Source organism: Pleurodeles waltl, chromosome 6 (genome assembly GCF_031143425.1).
Source record: "Pleurodeles waltl isolate 20211129_DDA chromosome 6, aPleWal1.hap1.20221129, whole genome shotgun sequence".
NCBI lineage: Eukaryota > Metazoa > Chordata > Amphibia > Caudata > Salamandridae > Pleurodeles > Pleurodeles waltl.
The window spans coordinates 19,377,725-19,397,280 of NC_090445.1; the positions used below are offsets into that span (position 1 = coordinate 19,377,725).

The 19,556-nt window shown below is 53.2% G+C and overlaps 1 protein-coding gene across 1 annotated transcript in view; it reads left to right on the forward strand.

Moving 5' to 3' along the window:
- Positions 1-19,556, forward strand: part of ASS1 (argininosuccinate synthase 1) — a 271,201-nt gene that overhangs the window by 128,003 nt on the left and 123,642 nt on the right. The window contains exon 10 of the mRNA XM_069237057.1: positions 8,896-8,986. Coding sequence (XP_069093158.1) covers positions 8,896-8,986 — 91 coding nt within the window. The remainder of the gene's footprint in view (positions 1-8,895; positions 8,987-19,556) is intronic.

Here is a 19,556-nt window from a genome sequence, read left to right on the forward strand (position 1 = left end):
AGTTACTGTCTTTGATGGGCTGGAAGGGTGGGGGGCAGTTGCTTGGAAAATTGGAAACTAACCGACTCCGGGTGCAATGTTTAGTAAAGAGCCCCGACGCCGCCCTCTAGGCGCTGTGCGGTTCATCACCACAGAAGGGGGTTGGTGCGGCCCTGTGGAGGAGACGTGGGGCACCAGAGACACAGCGGCCAGGGTTGTATCATGGTGCGTGTGCACGTGTGTGTGTGTCTGTCGGTGTGCACTCCGCCTCTGTGCACCGGCGGTAGAGTAGTGTGTGTGTATTCTGCCATCTGTGATAGTCAGTGTGACACTGTCAGTGCGCACTTGTGTTAGTGCAGTGTGTGTGCGTGTATTCTCCCGTCTGTGATAGTCAGTGTGACACTGTCAGTGCGCACTTGTGTTAGTGCAGTGTGTGTGCGTGTATTCTCCCGTCTGTGATAGTCAGTGTGACACTGTCAGTTTGCACTTGTGGTAGTGTAGTGCGTGTGTGTCATTATCACTGTGCCTGTGAGTGTGTGTGTATGGTCCTGTCTGTGATGGTCAGTGTGACACTGTCAGTTTGCACTTGTGGTAGTGTAGTGCGTGTGTGTCATTATCACTGTGCCTGTGAGTGTGTGTGTATGGTCCTGTCTGTGATAGTCAGTGTGCACTTGTGGTAGTGCAATGCGTTTGTGTCACTGCGTTTGTGTAGCGCCGCTCTCTGTGTCATATCTGCATTATCATAAGGTTGTCAATGTGTGTGGGAGCTTGTATGTGTCACTGGTTGTGTAACGTGGTCAGGCTGTGTGTGGTTTTGTCAGTGTCCATCAGGTGAACAAGTGATGGTGTGAAATGCTTGAGTCAATTCCAGCCACAGGAGTTGTTCTTCTTGTGGTCTGGCTTGACAGTGCAGCTGTTGTCAGACAATTATGTGAGCATCACTAGAGAGGGCTTTAGCTCCGCCCACAGGTTGTGAAACGAGAGTACACGTTTTGATTGGACAGAATTTGTTTGCTGCCACCAAAGAGTGCTTGCCTTTTACCAGCTGTGGTCATTCTCTAAGTTATCTTTGGCTACCACAGAAGGCCACTTAAAGGGAAGCCCGGCTACCAGTGCCCATGCCTGGAGCCCATTTCAGCAATACCCAGGCCGCCAGAAGCATCGCCCACAGGACGCCATGTTAACAGAAATCTAGCACCTAAGTTGAGGGAGCTATGCAGATCTTTGAGGTTGTAAAGAAGGTGCTAGCACCACTCTTACACATGCATGTTTTTTACATGTTTTCATTGCATTAAATGAAGCACTGACTGCACATTGAAGTTAATGAAAGTTATCTACTGCGTTACCCGATTTCTGAGTTCTTGGGCACCCGTTTATCACATGTTTGCTTTTGCTCCCCAGTGCTGCCTGTTAAACAAGCACTGGAAAAGACAATAGTTTGACGTTTGTGTGCACTCCCGCTCCAAGGACCATAAATATGCCAGAGCTGCTGGATTTGCCAGTCTCGTTTACTTAGAGCTTGGTTTCAAGGAGGGATTGCTTCGTCACAACAGAGAGGGATATCCCGTCCTCCGAAATCTAAATCCCATTGCATCCTATGTAATGGGATTTACCTTTGTGAGGGAGTAACCCATCCACCAAACTCTAAAATAGGCCCTTAGTCTGAGCCCTTACACGAACTAAGCCTGTCTTTGAACTTTCAGACTTTGAGGTTGTACTTTGAGGGGCACATACAAGCCACTGGAATGCTATTAAAGTGCCTTAGATATCTAGACAGTTAAGCTGCTTTTTTCTGGCAGCAGCACAGATGGGAGGAGGGTAGCCACTAACCTACATGGATGTACAGGTCTGGCTTGTCCGTGCAACTGTCTTCAGACCTTTTTAACCTACGCCAATATTGTTTTATGGGTCTTTACTCCCACAAAAATACATATTAATCTCCATGCTATTTACATGTAATGCTTCACAATGCCATACATTTATTTAAAGCCAGACCTATTGTCATTGCCAATGATTGTTTTGCTCACTTTGCCTTTATAGAGAGGAATAAACGGGTGCAAACCAGTCTTTGCCAGGCCACACGTGCCCTCATTCTAGCACACCACAGCTCTAGGGTGGCTTCAGTGTCCTGGGAGTCCATCAGTGAGGTCGGCTTGTGGCCTATGACATAGGTGGTCATTATGAACACGGCGGAAACAACTGCCGTGTTCATGATGGCGGTCAAAACACTGACCGACAGCGACCCCGGAATCCCGCCGGGCAGACAATGAACTTTTCTGAGAGCCGGCGGGCGGAAACATTGTTTCCGCCCGCCGGCCCACAGAAAGGCTCGGCCGGGACATTGATGGCGGCTCCACAGGGAGCCGCCGTCAATGCCTCTGTGCGGCAGGTGCAGTTGCACCCGTCGTGCAGATCACTGCGCAACGGGGCTCTGCACCGGGGCCCCTACACTGCCCATGCCAAGTGCATGGGCAGTGCAGGGGCCCCCAGGGGTGCCCCGGGGCACCCTCTCCCGCAGCCTTTTCCTCACGGGATATCCCGCCAGGAAAAGGCTGGCAGGAAATGAAACATTATCCGCAGGGTAGCACAGCTACCCTGGCAGATGGTGTTTCAACCCGCCGCCAGGCTGCCTGATGACAGAAGCTTGGCGGTGGGTGACGGCTGCCGGTGGCGGCCGTCACCATGTACACTATGTGGCGGTTTGGCCCGCCATGCCGGCTTCAGCCGCCACTGCCGGCATGGCGGGCCAAACTGCTATGATCATAATGAGGGCCATAGTCAGAGGCCACTAGAATTATGCAGCAGGAGAGGGCCAAATTATGCAGCAGGTTGAGTAAATTATGCGGCAAGAAAAGGTAAAGCATGCAGCATAGTGTGGCACATTTCATAATGGTGTAACTTCATTATTTCACAATTTTTAAGATTAGTAGCACTGTCTGGTCACTGGTTGCACCTCCTTAGTACCAGATTAACACCCAAATATAGCAACAAGCAACAGAAGTGACCAGTCCAGCTTTGCTAATGGCCTTCCACAGTTTAACAACACGGGTCACTGCATTTTTAGTAACTTTTGAACCATTCAAGCTAAAAACAAAGTTTTTTTATTAAAATCTGCAGATTATGTGGCAGATGATGGATTGCGTGGCAAATGCGGCAAGTCTATAACTATGCAAAAATTGTCACAGCTGCACAATCTCCTATTTCCAGTGGCCCTGGCACAGTGAGCACAGGAACCACATCCGGGTACATCCGCCGCACTTTAGGGCACCGCTCCTAGAAAACACAAATGTTGGTTGGTAATTACTTGGGCTACATTCCAGTTCATGTTTTTTTATTTTTATTACAGAACCAGTGTTGATGGGTGCAAAAATACACAATCAGCCTGACCTTGGCCAACTGGAACAGTTCAGTCTGAACTCGTTGCCCTTGACCCCTCTGTACAGTGGGGCTGCTCCGGATGAACTGTCCTTTTTGGAGCAAGAGTGATAAGGACCTAATTTAGATTTTTGCGGAAGGGGCTACTCCGTCTCAATGGTGGCGAATAGCCCGTCCACCGTATTACGATCCCATTATAGCCTATGGAGATCGTAATACGGCAGAGGGGATATTCGTCGGGTTTGTGACGGCGTATTCCAACCCGTCACGTTCGTGATGGAGTATTCCATGCAGCGGGATCTAAAGCAGCCCTAAGGACCTGACTTAGATTTTGGGGGATGGGCAACTCCGTCACAAAAGAGACAGATATCCCGTCCGCCAAAATATAAATCCCATGATATCCTATGGGGATTATATTTCCGCGGACGGGCAATCCGTCGCCGTTGTGACAGAGTGACCCATCTGCCAAAATCTAAATCAGGCCCAAGGTAAATAAGCACTGGCAAATCCAGTGCGTCTGACATTTTTATGCTCTGTGGATCAGGAGGGCACACACACCTTTAAACTATTGGCTTTTTCAGTGCTTGTTTGCCAGGCAGCAGTGGGGGCCAAAACGTATGAAAAACAGGTGCTGCAGAAACCAGAATTCAGTGAAACCCAGTAGATAACTCTCAGTAACTCAATGTGCAGTCAATTCTTCGCTTAATACAATGAAAACATGCAAATATAAGAGCAGTCCTAGAACCCTCTTTACAACCTGAAATATCTGCAAAGCTCCCTCATATTAGGCGCTATATTTGAGGTAACATTGTGTCCTATAGGGGATCCTAGGGCGGCCTGGGTGTGTTGAAACGGACTGCAGCTACGGGCACTTGTACCTTTCCTTTGGGATGCTATCTGTGTTTGCCAACGATGCTCAGATCAAAAGTTGTGGCCTTTAAAAGTACCCAAGCCCATGGATTAAAGGGGTGGTGACTAAAGAATAAAAAATGGCCTCTACCTAAAATACACGAGCTAACCAGGAAGATGCCAACCCAGAGGAAAGACGTGGGTGCGCTGGGTGGTGACTTGGTATCTGTGCACGTGTAGCTCGTTGAGGTGGCGAGGGCCTTGTGTGGCACAAGAGCAGAGGGCCCTGCCCATACTGGCCAGGTGGCAGAGTACGGCTCGGGTAGCTTCTAGTGCAAGGACCTGCTTTACAGTGGCACTGGCACCACAGCAGCCACTGGGGCACCAGTAGGTACTGAGACCCACCGCGGTCACGGCGGGCGTTAGAAGATACTGAGGACACCAGCAGATAATGGAGCCACCAGCAGGTACCGGGACCTACTACAACCACTGGGGACACCATCAGGTACTGGGACCCACAGCGGCCATTGGGGGAACCAGCAGATACTGGCGACACCATCAGGTACTGGCGCCACAGTGGCCACTGGGGCACCAGCAGGTACCAGGGATACCAGCAGTTACTGTGACCCCCAGTGGTCTCTGGGCCCACCAGCAGATATTGGGGACACCAGCAGATACCAGCAGGTACTGGTACCACAGAAGCCACTGGGGACTCCAGCAGATAATGAGTATACCAGCTGCCAGTTAGTACCTGGACCCACAGTGGCCACTGTGAGTCCCAGTACCTGCTGGTGTCACCAGTATCTGCTGGTGTCCACAGTGACTGCTGTGGGTCCCAGTACATGCTGGTGTGCCTAGCAGGTACTGGAGACACCAGCAGGTACTGGGAGCACCAGCAGGTACTGGGGCACCTGGAGAAGTAGGTACTGGGGAACCAGCAGGTACTGGTAACAATCTGGTACTAGTTACACTTCCAGGTGCTGGGTACATCAGTAGGTAATGGTTACCCCAGCAGTTACTGGAGATGGAGGTACTGTGGGCACCTGGAGAAGCAGATACTTTGGGCACCAGCAGGTACCGGAGAAACGTGCATGTACTGGGTACACCAGCAGGTACTGGGGCAGCAGCAGGTACTGGGGCACCTGGAGAAGTAGGCACTGGGAACACCAGCAGGTACTGGGAACACCAGCAGGAACTGGGGCCACCAGCAGGTGCTGGAACCCACAGCGGCCACTGGGGCTACCAGCAGGTACTGGTAACAAGCTGGTACTAGTTACACCTCCAGGTGCTGGGTACATCAGTAGGTAATGGTTACACCAGCAGGTACTGGAGATGGAGGTACTGTGGGCACCTGGAGAATCAGATACTTGGGGCACCAGCAGGTACCGGAAAAACGTGCATGTACTGGGTACACCAGCAGGTACTGGGGCACCAGCAGGTACTGGTCACTTTATCCTTCTGGGTGAGCGTGGATTGCTGCTTTAATCAGCGATAGCTTTTAGAACCGAAGGCCTAGTAGGTGTCCGAACCGGTGCCGGACTCAAGGTGACCCCTTCTAGCGCCTTGGAGCCCCCGTCAGCGAGGAAGATGGGCTGCACCAAGTCCACCTGTGGCTGCACCAGATGGGCCCAAAGGGCACCAGGAGGGGCGGGGAGAGCGCAGGCTGTAGTTTTACTCTGGCGCAGTGTCCGCCACACTCCGCTAAGTGGCACTGTCGGCTCACACACTGTGTGTTAGGAGAGGCCTTGCTTAGCGCACTGACGATGCTGCAGCAGGTGAGGAACATCTTCTAATTTTAACTTTATAGCAATGACGATAAAGTTGACATTACCGTGTTTATGAATGAAATAAATTCACGTCACAGCGCGTCAAGTTAATGCGTCTAGCAAATGCAGACTCCTAAATTATTATCAGGTGAGGCACAAGCATTTCAGCAGGATCTTGTAGACGTTTATTCTCAACGCTGTTATGGAACTCTCTGCTGCCTAGGTGCCCCCTCTGCTGCTCATGATGTGCTCCTGCTGCCCCTGGCGGCCTCTCTGCTGCTCCTGGCGGCCTCTCTGCTGCTCCTGGCGGACTCTCTGCTGCTCCTGGCGGACTCTCTGCTGCTATTGGCGGCATCTCTGCTGCTCCTGGCGGACTCTCTGCTGCTCCTGGCGGACTCTCTGCTGCTATTGGCGGCATCTCTGCTGCCCCTGGCGGACTCTCTGCTGCTCCTGGTGTGCTCCTGCTGCCCCTGGCGGCCTCTCTGCTGCCTAGGTGGCCCCTCTGCTGCTCATGAGGTGGCCTCTCTGCTGCCCCTGGCGGCCTCTCTGCTGCTCCTGGCGGCCCCTCTGCTGCTCATGAGGTGGCCTCTCTGCTGCCCCTGGCGGCCTCTCTGCTGCTCCTGGCGGCCCCTCTGCTGCTCATGAGGTGGCCTCTCTGCTGCCCCTGGCGGCCTCTCTGCTGCTCCTGGTGTGCTCTCTGCTGCTCCCGGCGGCCTCTCTGCTGCTCATGAGGTGGCCTCTCTGCTGCCCCTGGCGGCCTCTCTGCTGCTATTGGCGGCCTCTCTGCTGCTATTGGTGGCCTCTCTGCTGCTCATGATGTGCTCCTGCTGCCCCTGGCGGCCTCTCTGCTGCTCCCGGCGGCCTCTCTGCTGCTCCCGGCGGCCTCTCTGCTGCTATTGGCGGCCTCTCTGCTGCCTAGGTGGCCCCTCTGCTGCTCATGAGGTGGCCTCTCTGCTGCTCATGAGGTGACCTCTCTGCTGCCTAGGTGGCCCCTCTGCTGCTCATGAGGTGGCCTCTCTGCTGCCCCTGGCGGCCTCTCTGCTGCTCCTGGCGGCCCCTCTGCTGCTCCTGGCGGCCTCTCTGCTGCTCCTGGCGGCCTCTCTGCTGCTCCTGGCGGCCCCTCTGCTGCTCATGAGGTGGCCTCTCTGCTGCCCCTGGCGGCCTCTCTGCTGCTCCTGGCGGCCCCTCTGCTGCTCATGAGGTGGCCTCTCTGCTGCCCCTGGCGGCCTCTCTGCTGCTCATGAGGTGGCCTCTCTGCTGCCCCTGGCGGCCTCTCTGCTGCTCCTGGTGTGCTCTCTGCTGCTCCCGGCGGCCTCTCTGCTGCTCATGAGGTGGCCTCTCTGCTGCCCCTGGCGGCCTCTCTGCTGCTATTGGCGGCCTCTCTGCTGCTATTGGTGGCCTCTCTGCTGCTCATGATGTGCTCCTGCTGCCCCTGGCGGCCTCTCTGCTGCCCATGGCGGACTCTCTGCTGCCCATGGCGGACTCTCTGCTGCCCCTGGCGGCCTCTCTGCTGCTCATGATGTGCTCCTGCTGCCCCTGGCGGCCTCTCTGCTGCCCCTGGCGGCCTCTCTGCTGCTCCCGGCGGCCTCTCTGCTGCTATTGGCGGCCTCTCTGCTGCCTAGGTGGCCCCTCTGCTGCTCATGAGGTGGCCTCTCTGCTGCTCATGAGGTGACCTCTCTGCTGCCTAGGTGGCCCCTCTGCTGCTCATGAGGTGGCCTCTCTGCTGCCCCTGGCGGCCTCTCTGCTGCTCCTGGCGGCCCCTCTGCTGCTCCTGGCGGCCTCTCTGCTGCTCCTGGCGGCCCCTCTGCTGCTCATGAGGTGGCCTCTCTGCTGCCCCTGGCGGCCTCTCTGCTGCTCCTGGCGGCCCCTCTGCTGCTCATGAGGTGGCCTCTCTGCTGCCCCTGGCGGCCTCTCTGCTGCTCATGAGGTGGCCTCTCTGCTGCCCCTGTCGGCCTCTCTGCTGCCCCTGGCGGCCTCTCTGCTGCTCCTGGTGTGCTCTCTGCTGCTCCCGGCGGCCTCTCTGCTGCTCATGAGGTGGCCTCTCTGCTGCCCCTGGCGGCCTCTCTGCTGCTATTGGCGGCCTCTCTGCTGCTATTGGTGGCCTCTCTGCTGCTCATGATGTGCTCCTGCTGCCCCTGGCGGACTCTCTGCTGCCCCTGGCGGACTCTCTGCTGCTCCTGGTGTGCTCTCTGCTGCTATTGGCGGCCTCTCTGCTGCTCCTGGTGTGCTCTCTGCTGCTCCTGGCGGCCCCTCTGCTGCTCATGAGGTGGCCTCTCTGCTGCCCCTGGCGGCCTCTCTGCTGCCCCTGGCGGCCTCTCTGCTGCTCCTGGTGTGCTCTCTGCTGCTCCCGGCGGCCTCTCTGCTGCTCATGAGGTGGCCTCTCTGCTGCCCCTGGCGGCCTCTCTGCTGCTATTGGTGGCCTCTCTGCTGCTCATGATGTGCTCCTGCTGCCCCTGGCGGCCTCTCTGCTGCCCATGGCGGACTCTCTGCTGCCCCTGGTGTGCTCTCTGCTGCCCCTGGCGGCCTCTCTGCTGCTCATGATGTGCTCCTGCTGCTCCTGGCGGCCTCTCTGCTGCTCCTGGAGGCCTCTCTGCTGCTCCCGGCGGCCTCTCTGCTGCTCCTGGTGGCCTCTCTGCTGCTCATGATGTGCTCTCTGCTGCTCCCGGCGGCCTCTCTGCTGCTCCCGGCGGCCTCTCTGCTGCTCCTGGCGGCCTCTCTGCTGCTCCTGGTGGCCTCTCTGCTGCTCATGATGTGCTCTCTGCTGCTCCCGGCGGCCTCTCTGCTGCTCCTGGCGGCCTCTCTGCTGCCCCTGGCGGCCTCTCTGCTCCTCTTCGATGCCTCGCCTGTGGCATAAAGCGCGATAGAAATGCAATGACAATTCAACATGTTCCAGTATCCCTCACCGCCCTCTTTGTGTTTCTGACAGACGCACGCGCCTCCGAGTCTCTACACCAAGACCACGGACCCCCGAAAAGCCCCCGACACCCCCGATGTACTGGAGATCGAGTTCAAGAAAGGTGAGGACACAGGGCGCTACATGCTGGCACTCACAGCACCCCTGGCACTCAGTGCATGCCTGCCACTCATGCAACCTGTGATCAGGGCACACCTGTGACTCAGTGCATGCCTGTGACTCAGCACACACCTTCCACTCAGTGCATTCCTGCCATCCATGCAACCTGTGATCGGGGCACACATGTGACTCAGTGCATGCCTGTGACTCAGCACACACCTTCCACTCAGTGCATGCCTGCCACTCAATCAACCTGTGATCAGGGCACACCTGTGACTCAGTGCATGCCTGTGACTCAGCACACACCTTCCACTAAGTGCATTCCTGCCACCCATGCAACCTGTGATCGGGGCACACATGTGACTCAGCCCACACGTAAGACTCTGCACATCCATGACCAGCACACACCTGTGACTCAGAGCATTCCTGCAACTCAGTGCATTCCTGCCACTCATGCATCCTGTGACTCAGCCCACACATATGACTCGGCACATCTGTGACTCAGCACACACCTGTGACTCGGGGCATATCTGTGACCTAGGGCACACTCGTGACTCAGCACACACCTGTGACTCAGAGCATTCCTGACACTCATGCAACCTGTGACTCAGCCCACACATATGACTCGGCACATCCGTGGCTCAGCACACACCTGTGACTCGGGGCATATCTGTGACTCAACACACATCTTTGACTCAGGGCACATCTGTGACTCAGCACACACATGTGAGTCAGCGCACACCTGACACTCAGTACATTCCTGCCACTCATGCAATCTGTGATCAGGGCACACCTGTGACTAAGCCCACACATATGAATCGGCACATCCGTGACTCAGCACACACCTATGACTCGGGGCATATCTGTCACTCAACACACACCTGTGTCTCAGCGCACACCTGCCACTCAGTGCATGTTTCAGTGTACCAGAACAAGTTACCCTGCACAAGAACATGTTGCCTTCCACTGATATGTCGCTCTGCACCAGAACATGATGGCCTGCACCGATGCATGTCTCAGTGTACCAGTACACATTGCTCTGCACAAGAACATGTTGCCTTCCACTGATGCCCTGCACTGATGCATGTTTCAGTGTACCAGAACACATTACCCTGCACAAGAACACGTTGCCTTCCACTGATACATGTCGCTCTGCACCAGAACATGTTGTCCTGCACCGATGCATGTGTCAGTGTACCAGTACACATTGCCCTGCACAAGAACATGTTGCCTTCCACTTGTAGATGTCGCTCTGCACCAGAACATGTTGCCCTGCACCGATGCATGTTTCAATGTAACAGAACACCTTACCCTGCACAAGAGCATGTTGCCTTCCGCTGGTAGATGTCGCTCTGCACCAGAATGTGGTCCTGCACTGATACATGTGTCAGTGTACCAGTGCACGTTGCCCAGTTCAAGAACATGTTGTCCTACACTGAAACATAATGCACTGCACCAGAACATGTTGCTCCGCAGTGATACATGTTTCAATGCACCAGAACACCCTGCCCTGTACAAGGATATGTTCCCTGCCACTGATAAATGCCGCTCTGCACCAGAACAAGTTCTTTCTTCTGATACATGTTGCTTGCACGGGAACATGTTTTCCAGCCTGAACATGTGTTTCAGGTGCCAGAACATGTTGCTCTGAATAAGAACGTAACCTTCCACTGATACATGTCGCGCTGTACCAGAACAAGACGCCATGCATTGATGCATGTTTCATTGTCCACGGACACGCTGCCCTGCACAAGGGCATGTTGACATACACTGATCAATGCTGCTCTGCACCAGAACGTGTTGCCCTGCACTGATGGATGTTTCAGTGTCCCAGGGCATGTTGACATACACTGATCAATGCTGCTCTGCACCAGAACGTGTTGCCCTGCACTGATGGATGTTTCAGTGTCCCAGGGCATGTTGACATACACTGATCAATGCTGCTCTGCACCAGAACGTGTTGCCCTGCACTGATGGATGTTTCAGTATCCCAGGACACGCTGCCCTGCACAAGGGCATGTTGACATACACTGATCAATGCTGCTCTGCACCAGAACGTGTTGCCCTGCACTGATGCATGTTTCAGTGTCCCAGGGCATGTTGCCATACACTGATAAATGCTGCTCTGCACCAGAACAGGTTGCTTTGCACGCATACCTATCACTCTGCACCAACACACTCGCACTGCATAGATACCCCTGAGGATTACACAGCATGATTAAACACGGAGTATCAGTGTCATAATACTCAGTCCTTCCTGGGACCTGCTTTTTTGGCAGCTCATCACCAAACTTTTAAGCAGCGCCAATAAGCCTCTGGGAGCTATGCCTTGTGCTATGTAAAAGAGTTTTATAACACTTTACCTTCTGCACTGATAGGTGCCAAGTTACACTGACCGGCGTGCCCATCCCTCATACCTTTCACCGTGCACTAATACCAGCCACTGTGCACTAGCGCCTGTCTCAGGGCACTAATAGATACGTCTATTCGCCAGTTGCTCTACACGAATACTTCTGGCCCTGCACTAATTCATGCAGCTGTGCACTGAATGTTGCTTCTCAGCGCTAGTGCCAGTCTCAATGCACTCACACTCATGCACTGATTCATGTCTCCTTGCACTGATATATCGCTCCATCTGTCGCTCTGCACCAGTACCTGTTCATCTGCACTGATTTGCATCACTGTGCACTGATTCAGGCCTCCTTGCACTGATACATAACTCTGCACACCAGTTGTCCTGCACAGACTTCTGTCGCTCTGCACCAGTTTCTGTCAATCTGCACTGATTTAGATCACTCTACACTGATTCATATCTCCTTGCACTGATATATCGCTCCACCTGTCGCTCTGCACCAGTATCTCTGGATCTGCACTGACTCGTACCACTGTGCACTGATTCATGTCTCCTTGCACTGATACTTGTCACTGAACGCCTGTTGCTCTGTAAAGACACCTGTCGCTCTGCACCAGTATCTGTCTATCTGCACTGATTTGTATCACTGTGCACTGATTCATGTCTCTTTGCATTGATATATCGCTCCACCTGTCGCTCTGCACCAGTATCTGTCCATCTGCACTGATTTGTATCATTGTGCACTGATTCATGTCTCTTTGCACTGATATATCGCTCCACCTGTCGCTCTGCACCAGTATCTCTGGATCTGCACTGACTCGTATCACTGTGCACTGATTCATGTCTCCTTCCACTGATATATCACTCCACCTGTCGCTCTGCACCAGTATCTCTGGATCTGCACTGACTCGTACCACTGTGCACTGATTCATGTCTCCTTGCACTGATACTTGTCACTGAACGCCTGTTGCTCTGCAAAGACACCTGTTGCTCTGCACCAGTATCTGTCTATCTGCACTGATTTGTATCACTGTGCACTGATTCATGTCTCTTTGCACTGATATATCGCTCCACCTGTCGCTCTGCACCAGTATCTGTCTATCTGCACTGATTTGTATCACTGTGCACTGATTCATGTCTCCTTGCACTGATATATCGCTCCACCTGTCGCTCTGCACCAGTATCTGTCCCTATCTCTGTGCACCCAAATGTAACATTCTACCGACTCTTCATAGCTCCACACCCCATTGTAGCATTCTGCACCAGTGTTGATCGCTCTACACCCAAATGTAACACTTTGCACCGCTCCCGGTCAATGTACACCACAAATGTAATACTTTGCACTGCTCCACGTCACTGTACACCACAAATGTAACACTTTGCACCCCTCCCTGTCACTCTACACCCAAATGTAACAATTTGCACCGCTCCCGGTCAATGTACACCACAAATGTAATACTTTGCACTGCTCCACGTCACTGTACACCACAAATGTAACACTTTGCACCCCTCCCTGTCACTGTACGCCACAAATGTAACACTTTGCACCACTCCCTGTCACTGATGCCACAAATGTAACACTTTGCACTGCTCCACGTCACTGACGCCACGAATGTAACACTTTGCACCGCTCCCTGTCACTGACGCCACAAATGTAACACTTTGCACCGCTCCTGGTCAATGTACACCACAAATGTAATACTTTGCACTGCTCCACGTCACTGAACACCACAAATGTAACACTTTGCACCCCTCCCTGTCACTGTACGCCACAAATGTAACACTTTGCACCACTCCCTGTCACTGATGCCACAAATGTAAAACTTTGCACCGCTCCTGGTCAATGTACACCACAAATGTAATACTTTGCACTGCTCCACGTCACTGACGCCACAAATGTAACACTTTGCACCGCTCCCGTCACGCCACAAATGTAACACTTTGCACCGCTCCCCTTCAATGTACGCAACAAATGTAACACTTTGCACCGCTCCCGTCACTGATGCCACAGATGTAACACTTTGTACCTCAACCTCAACGACCTCAAAAACTTCCGACCGATCGCACAGCTCTCCCACTACCTCGAAGACAACTCCATCCAAGACCCTTCCCAATCCGGTTTCAGACGCAACCACAGCACAGAGACTGCACTCCTCGCCGCCACAGATGACATCAGACAACAAATGGACAACGGCGAAACCTCAGCCCTCATCCTCCTAGACCTCTCCGCTGCCTTCGACACGGTCTGCCACCGCACCCTACTAAATCGCCTCCACGAAGCCGGTATCCAAGACAAAGCCCTCAACTGGATCTCCTCTTTTCTCTCCGGCAGAACCCAGAGAGTCCGACTCTCACCCTTCCGCTCCGAAGCCACCAACCTCATCTGCGGCGTCCCCCAATGCTCCTCACTAAGCCCAACGCTGTTCAACGTCTACATGGCCCCCCTCGCACAACTGGCCCGCCAGCACAACCTCAGCATCCTCTCCTACGCCGACGACACCGAGCTCATCCTCTCCCTGACCAAAGATCCTCTCACCGCCAAAGCCAACCTCCACGAGGGACTGAAATCCATCGCCGAATGGATGAGCAACAGCCGCCTGAAACTTAACTCCGACAAGACGGAAGTCCTCATCCTTGGTCGCACCCCCTCAGCCTGGAACGACTCTTGGTGGCCCACCGCCCTGGGCCCCCCACCCACCCCAGCCAGCCACGCACGAAACCTCGGCTTCATCCTCGACTCTGCTCTCACCATGTCCAAACAGGTCAACGCTGTCTCCTCTTCCTGTTTTAACACCCTCCGCATGCTCCGCAGGATCTTCAAGTGGATTCCAACAGGAACCAGAAAGATGGTGACCCAAGCCCTCGTCAGTAGCAGACTCGACTACGGCAACGCACTCTACACAGGCATCCAAACAAAAGACATCAAACGACTCCAACTCATCCAGAACGCATCCGCCCGCTTGATCCTCAACATACCCCGCCGATGTCACATCTCCCACCACCTGAAGGACCTCCACTGGCTCCCCTTGGACAAAAGGATCACCTTTAAACTCCTCACCCACGCACACAAGGCACTACACGACACCGGACCGACCTACCTGAACACCAGACTCAACTTCTACGTTCCCTCACGCCAACTATGCTCTGCCAACCTTGCCCTCGCCATCGTCCCCTGAATCCAGGGAAAGACCTCTGGCGGCAGATCCTTCTCCCACCTCGCCGCCAAGACCTGGAACTCACTCCCGACCTCACTACGCCAGACCCAGGACCTCCTCACCTTCAGGAGACTCCTCAAGACATGGCTCTTCGAACGATAGCAGTGACCCCCCCCCCCCCCTCCAAGCGCCTCGAAACCCTAACGGGTACATAGCGCGCTTTATAAATTTAATGATTGATTGATTGACTGATTGTACCGCTCCCCGTCACTGATGCCACAAATGTAACACTTTGCACCACTCCCTGTCACTGTACGCCACAAATGTAACACTTTGCACCGCTCCCCGTCAATGTACGCCACAAATGTAACACTTTGCACCACTCCCTGTCACTGTACGCCACAAATGTAACACTTTGCACTGCTCCCCGTCAATGTACGCCACAAATGTAACACTTTGCACCGCTCCCCGTCAATGTACCCCACAAATGTAACACTTTACACCGCTCCCCATCACTGTACGCCACAAATATAACACTTTGCACTGCTCCTCGTCACTGATGCCACAAATGTAACACTTTGCACCACTACCCGTTAATGTACGCCACAAATGTAACACTTTGCACCGCTCCCCGTCACTGTACGTCACAAATGTAACACTTTGCACCGTTCCCTGTCAATGTATGCCACAAATGTAACACTTTGCACCACTTCCCTTCACTGATGCCACAAATGTAACACTTTGCACCGCTCCCCGTCAATGTAGGCCACAAATGTAACACTTTGCACCGCTCCCCATCACTGTACGCCACAAATATAACACTTTGCTCCGCTCCCTGTCGCTGACGCTACAAATGTAACTCTTTGCACCCCTCCCCGTCACTGTACACCACAAATGTAACACTTTGCACCGCTCCCCATCACTGTACACCACAAATGTAACACTTTGCACCACTCCCCGTCGCTGATGCCACAAATGTAACACTTTGCACCGCTCCCCGTCACTGATGCCATAAATGTAACACTTTGCACCGCTCCCCATCACTGTACACCATAAATGTACACTTTGCACCACTCCCTTTCACTGTACACCACAAATGTAACACTTTGCACCGCTCCCCGTCAATGTACACCACAAATGTAACACTTTGCTCCGCTCCCTGTCACTGACGCCACAAATGTAACACTTTGCACCGCTCCCCGTCACTGATGCCACAAATGTAACACTTTGCACCGCTCCCCATCACTGATGCCACAAATGTAACACTTTGCACCGCTCCCCGTCACTGTACACTACAAATGTAACACTTTGCACCGCTCCCCGTCACTGATGCCACAAATGTAACACTTTGCGCCGCTCCCTGTCACTGATACCACAAATGTAACACTTTGCGCCGCTCCCTGTCACTGATACCACAAATGTAACACTTTGCACCGCTCCCCGTCACTGACGCCACAAATGTAACACTTTGCACCGCTCCTGGTCAATGTACACCACAAATGTAACACTTTGCACCGCTCCTGGTCAATGTACGCCACAAATGTAACACTTTGCTCCGCTCCCTGTCACTGACGCCACAAATGTAACACTTTGCACCGCTCCCCGTCACTGATGCCACAAATGTAACACTTTGCACCGCTCCCCGTCAATGTACACTACAAATGTAACACTTTGCACCGCTCCCCGTCACTGTACGCCACAAATGTAACACTTTGCGCCGCTCCCTGTCACTGATGCCACAAATGTAACACTTTGCGCCGCTCCCTGTCACTGATGCCACAAATGTAACACTTTGCACCGCTCCTCGTCACTGACGCCACAAATGTAACACTTTGCACCGCTCCTGGTCAATGTACACCACAAATGTAACACTTTGCACCGCTCCTGGTCAATGTACGCCACAAATGTAACACTTTGCACCGCTCCCCGTCAATGTACACCACAAATGTAACTCTTTGCACCCCTCCCCGTCACTGTACACCACAAATGTAACACTTTGCACCACTACCCGTTAATGTACGCCACAAATGTAACACTTTGCACAGCTCCCCGTCACTGTACACCACAAATGTAACACTTTGTACCGTTCCCTGTCAATGTATGCCACAAATGTAACATTTTGCACCACTACCCGTTAATGTACGCCACAAATGTAACACTTTGCACCGCTCCCCGTCACTGTACGCCACAAATGTAACACTTTGCACCGTTCCCTGTCAATGTATGCCACAAATGTAACACTTTGCACCACTTCCCTTCACTGATGCCACAAATGTAACACTTTGCACCGCTCCCCGTCAATGTACGCCACAAATGTAACACTTTGCTCCGCTCCCTGTCACTGACGCCACAAATGTAACACTTTGCACCGCTCCCCGTCACTGATGCCACAAATGTAACACTTTGCACCGCTCCCCGTCACTGATGCCACAAATGTAACACTTTGCACCGCTCCCCGTCAATGTACACTACAAATGTAACACTTTGCACCGCTCCCTGTCACTGATGCCACAAATGTAACACTTTGCGCCGCTCCCTGTCACTGATGCCACAAATGTAACACTTTGCACCGCTCCTCGTCACTGACGCCACAAATGTAACACTTTGCACCGCTCCTGGTCAATGTACACCACAAATGTAACACTTTGCACCGCTCCTGGTCAATGTACGCCACAAATGTAACACTTTGCACCGCTCCCCGTCAATGTACACCACAAATGTAACTCTTTGCACCCCTCCCCGTCACTGTACACCACAAATGTAACACTTTGTACCGTTCCCTGTCAATGTATGCCACAAATGTAACACTTTGCACCACTCCCCTTCACTGATGCCACAAATGTAACACTTTGCACCGCTCCCCGTCAATGTAGGCCACAAATGTAACACTTTGCGCCGCTCCCTGTCACTGATGCCACAAATGTAACACTTTGCACCGCTCCCCGTCACTGACGCCACAAATGTAACACTTTGCACCGCTTCTCGTCACTGACGCCACAAATGTAACACTTTGCACCGCTCCTGGTCAATGTACGCCACAAATGTAACACTTTGCACCGCTCCTGGTCAATGTACGCCACAAATGTAACACTTTGCACCGCTCCTGGTCAATGTACGCCACAAATGTAACACTTTGCACCGCTCCCCGTCAATGTACACCACAAATGTAACTCTTTGCACCCCTCCCCGTCACTGTACACCACAAATGTAACACTTTGCACCACTACCCATTAATGTACACCACAAATGTAACACTTTGCACCGCTTCCCGTCACTGTACGCCACAAATGTAACACTTTGTACCGTTCCCTGTCAATGTATGCCACAAATGTAACACTTTGCACCACTCCCCTTCACTGATGCCACAAATGTAACACTTTGCACCGCTCCCCATCAATGTAGGCCACAAATGTAACACTTTGCACCGCTCCCCATCACTGTACGCCACAAATGTAACACTTTGCTCTGCTCCCTGTCACTGACGCCACAAATGTAACTCTTTGCACCCCTCCCCGTCACTGTACACCACAAATGTAACACTTTGCACCGCTCCTCATCACTGTACACCACAAATGTAACACTTTGCACCGCTCCCTGTCACTGATGCCACAAATGTAACACTTTGCACCGCTCCCCGTCACTGATGCCATAAATGTAACACTTTGCACCGCTCCCCGTCAATGTACACTACAAATGTAACACTTTGCACCGCTCCCCGTCACTGTACACCACAAATGTAACACTTTGCTCCGCTCCCTGTCACTGACGCCACAAATGTAACACTTTGCACCGCTCCCCGTCACTGACACCACAAATGTAACACTTTGCCCCGCTCCCCGTCAATGTACACCACAAATGTAACACTTTGCACCGCTCCCCGTCACTATACGCCACAAATGTAACACTGCGCCACTCCCTGTCACTGACGCCACAAATGTAACACTTTGCACCGCTCCCCATCACTGTACACCATAAATGTACACTTTGCACCACTCCCTGTCACTGTACACCACAAATGTAACACTTTGCACCGCTCCCCGTCAATGTACACCACAAATGTAACACTTTGCTCCGCTCCCTGTCACTGACGCCACAAATGTAACACTTTGCACAGCTCCCCGTCACTGATGCCACAAATGTAACACGTTGCACCGCTCCCCGTCACTGATGCCACAAATGTAACACTTTGCACCGCTCCCAGTCACTGACGCCACAAATGTAGCACTTTGCACCGCTCCCCGTCACTGACGCCACAAATGTAGCACTTTGCACCGCTCCCCGTCACTGATGCCACAAATGTAACACTTTGCACCGCTCCCAGTCACTGACGCCACAAATGTAGCACTTTGCACCGCTCCCCGTCACTGACGCCACAAATGTAGCACTTTGCACCGCTCCTGGTCAATGTACACCACAAATGTAACACTTTGCACCGCTCCTCGTCACTGACGCCACAAATGTAACACTTTGCACCGCTCCCCGTCAATGTACACCACAAATGTAACACTTTGCTCCGCTCCCTGTCACTGACGCCACAAATGTAACACTTTGCACAGCTCCCCGTCACTGATGCCACAAATGTAACACGTTGCACCGCTCCCCGTCACTGATGCCACAAATGTAACACTTTGCACCGCTCCCCGTCAATGTACACTACAAATGTAACACTTTGCGCCTCTCCCTGTCACTGTACGCCACAAATGTAACACTTTGCACCACTCCCTTTCAATGTACGCCACAAATGTAGCACTTTGCACCGCTCCCAGTCACTGACGCCACAAATGTAGCACTTTGCACCGCTCCCCGTCACTGACGCCACAAATGTAGCACTTTGCACCGCTCCCCGTCACTGATGCCACAAATGTAGCACTTTGCACCGCTCCTGGTCAATGTACACCACAAATGTAACACTTTGCACCGCTCCTCGTCACTGACGCCACAAATGTAACACTTTGCACCGCTCCTGGTCAATGTACGCCACAAATGTAACACTTTGCACCGCTCCTGGTCAATGTACGCCACAAATGTAACACTTTGCACCGCTCCTGGTCAATGTACACCACAAA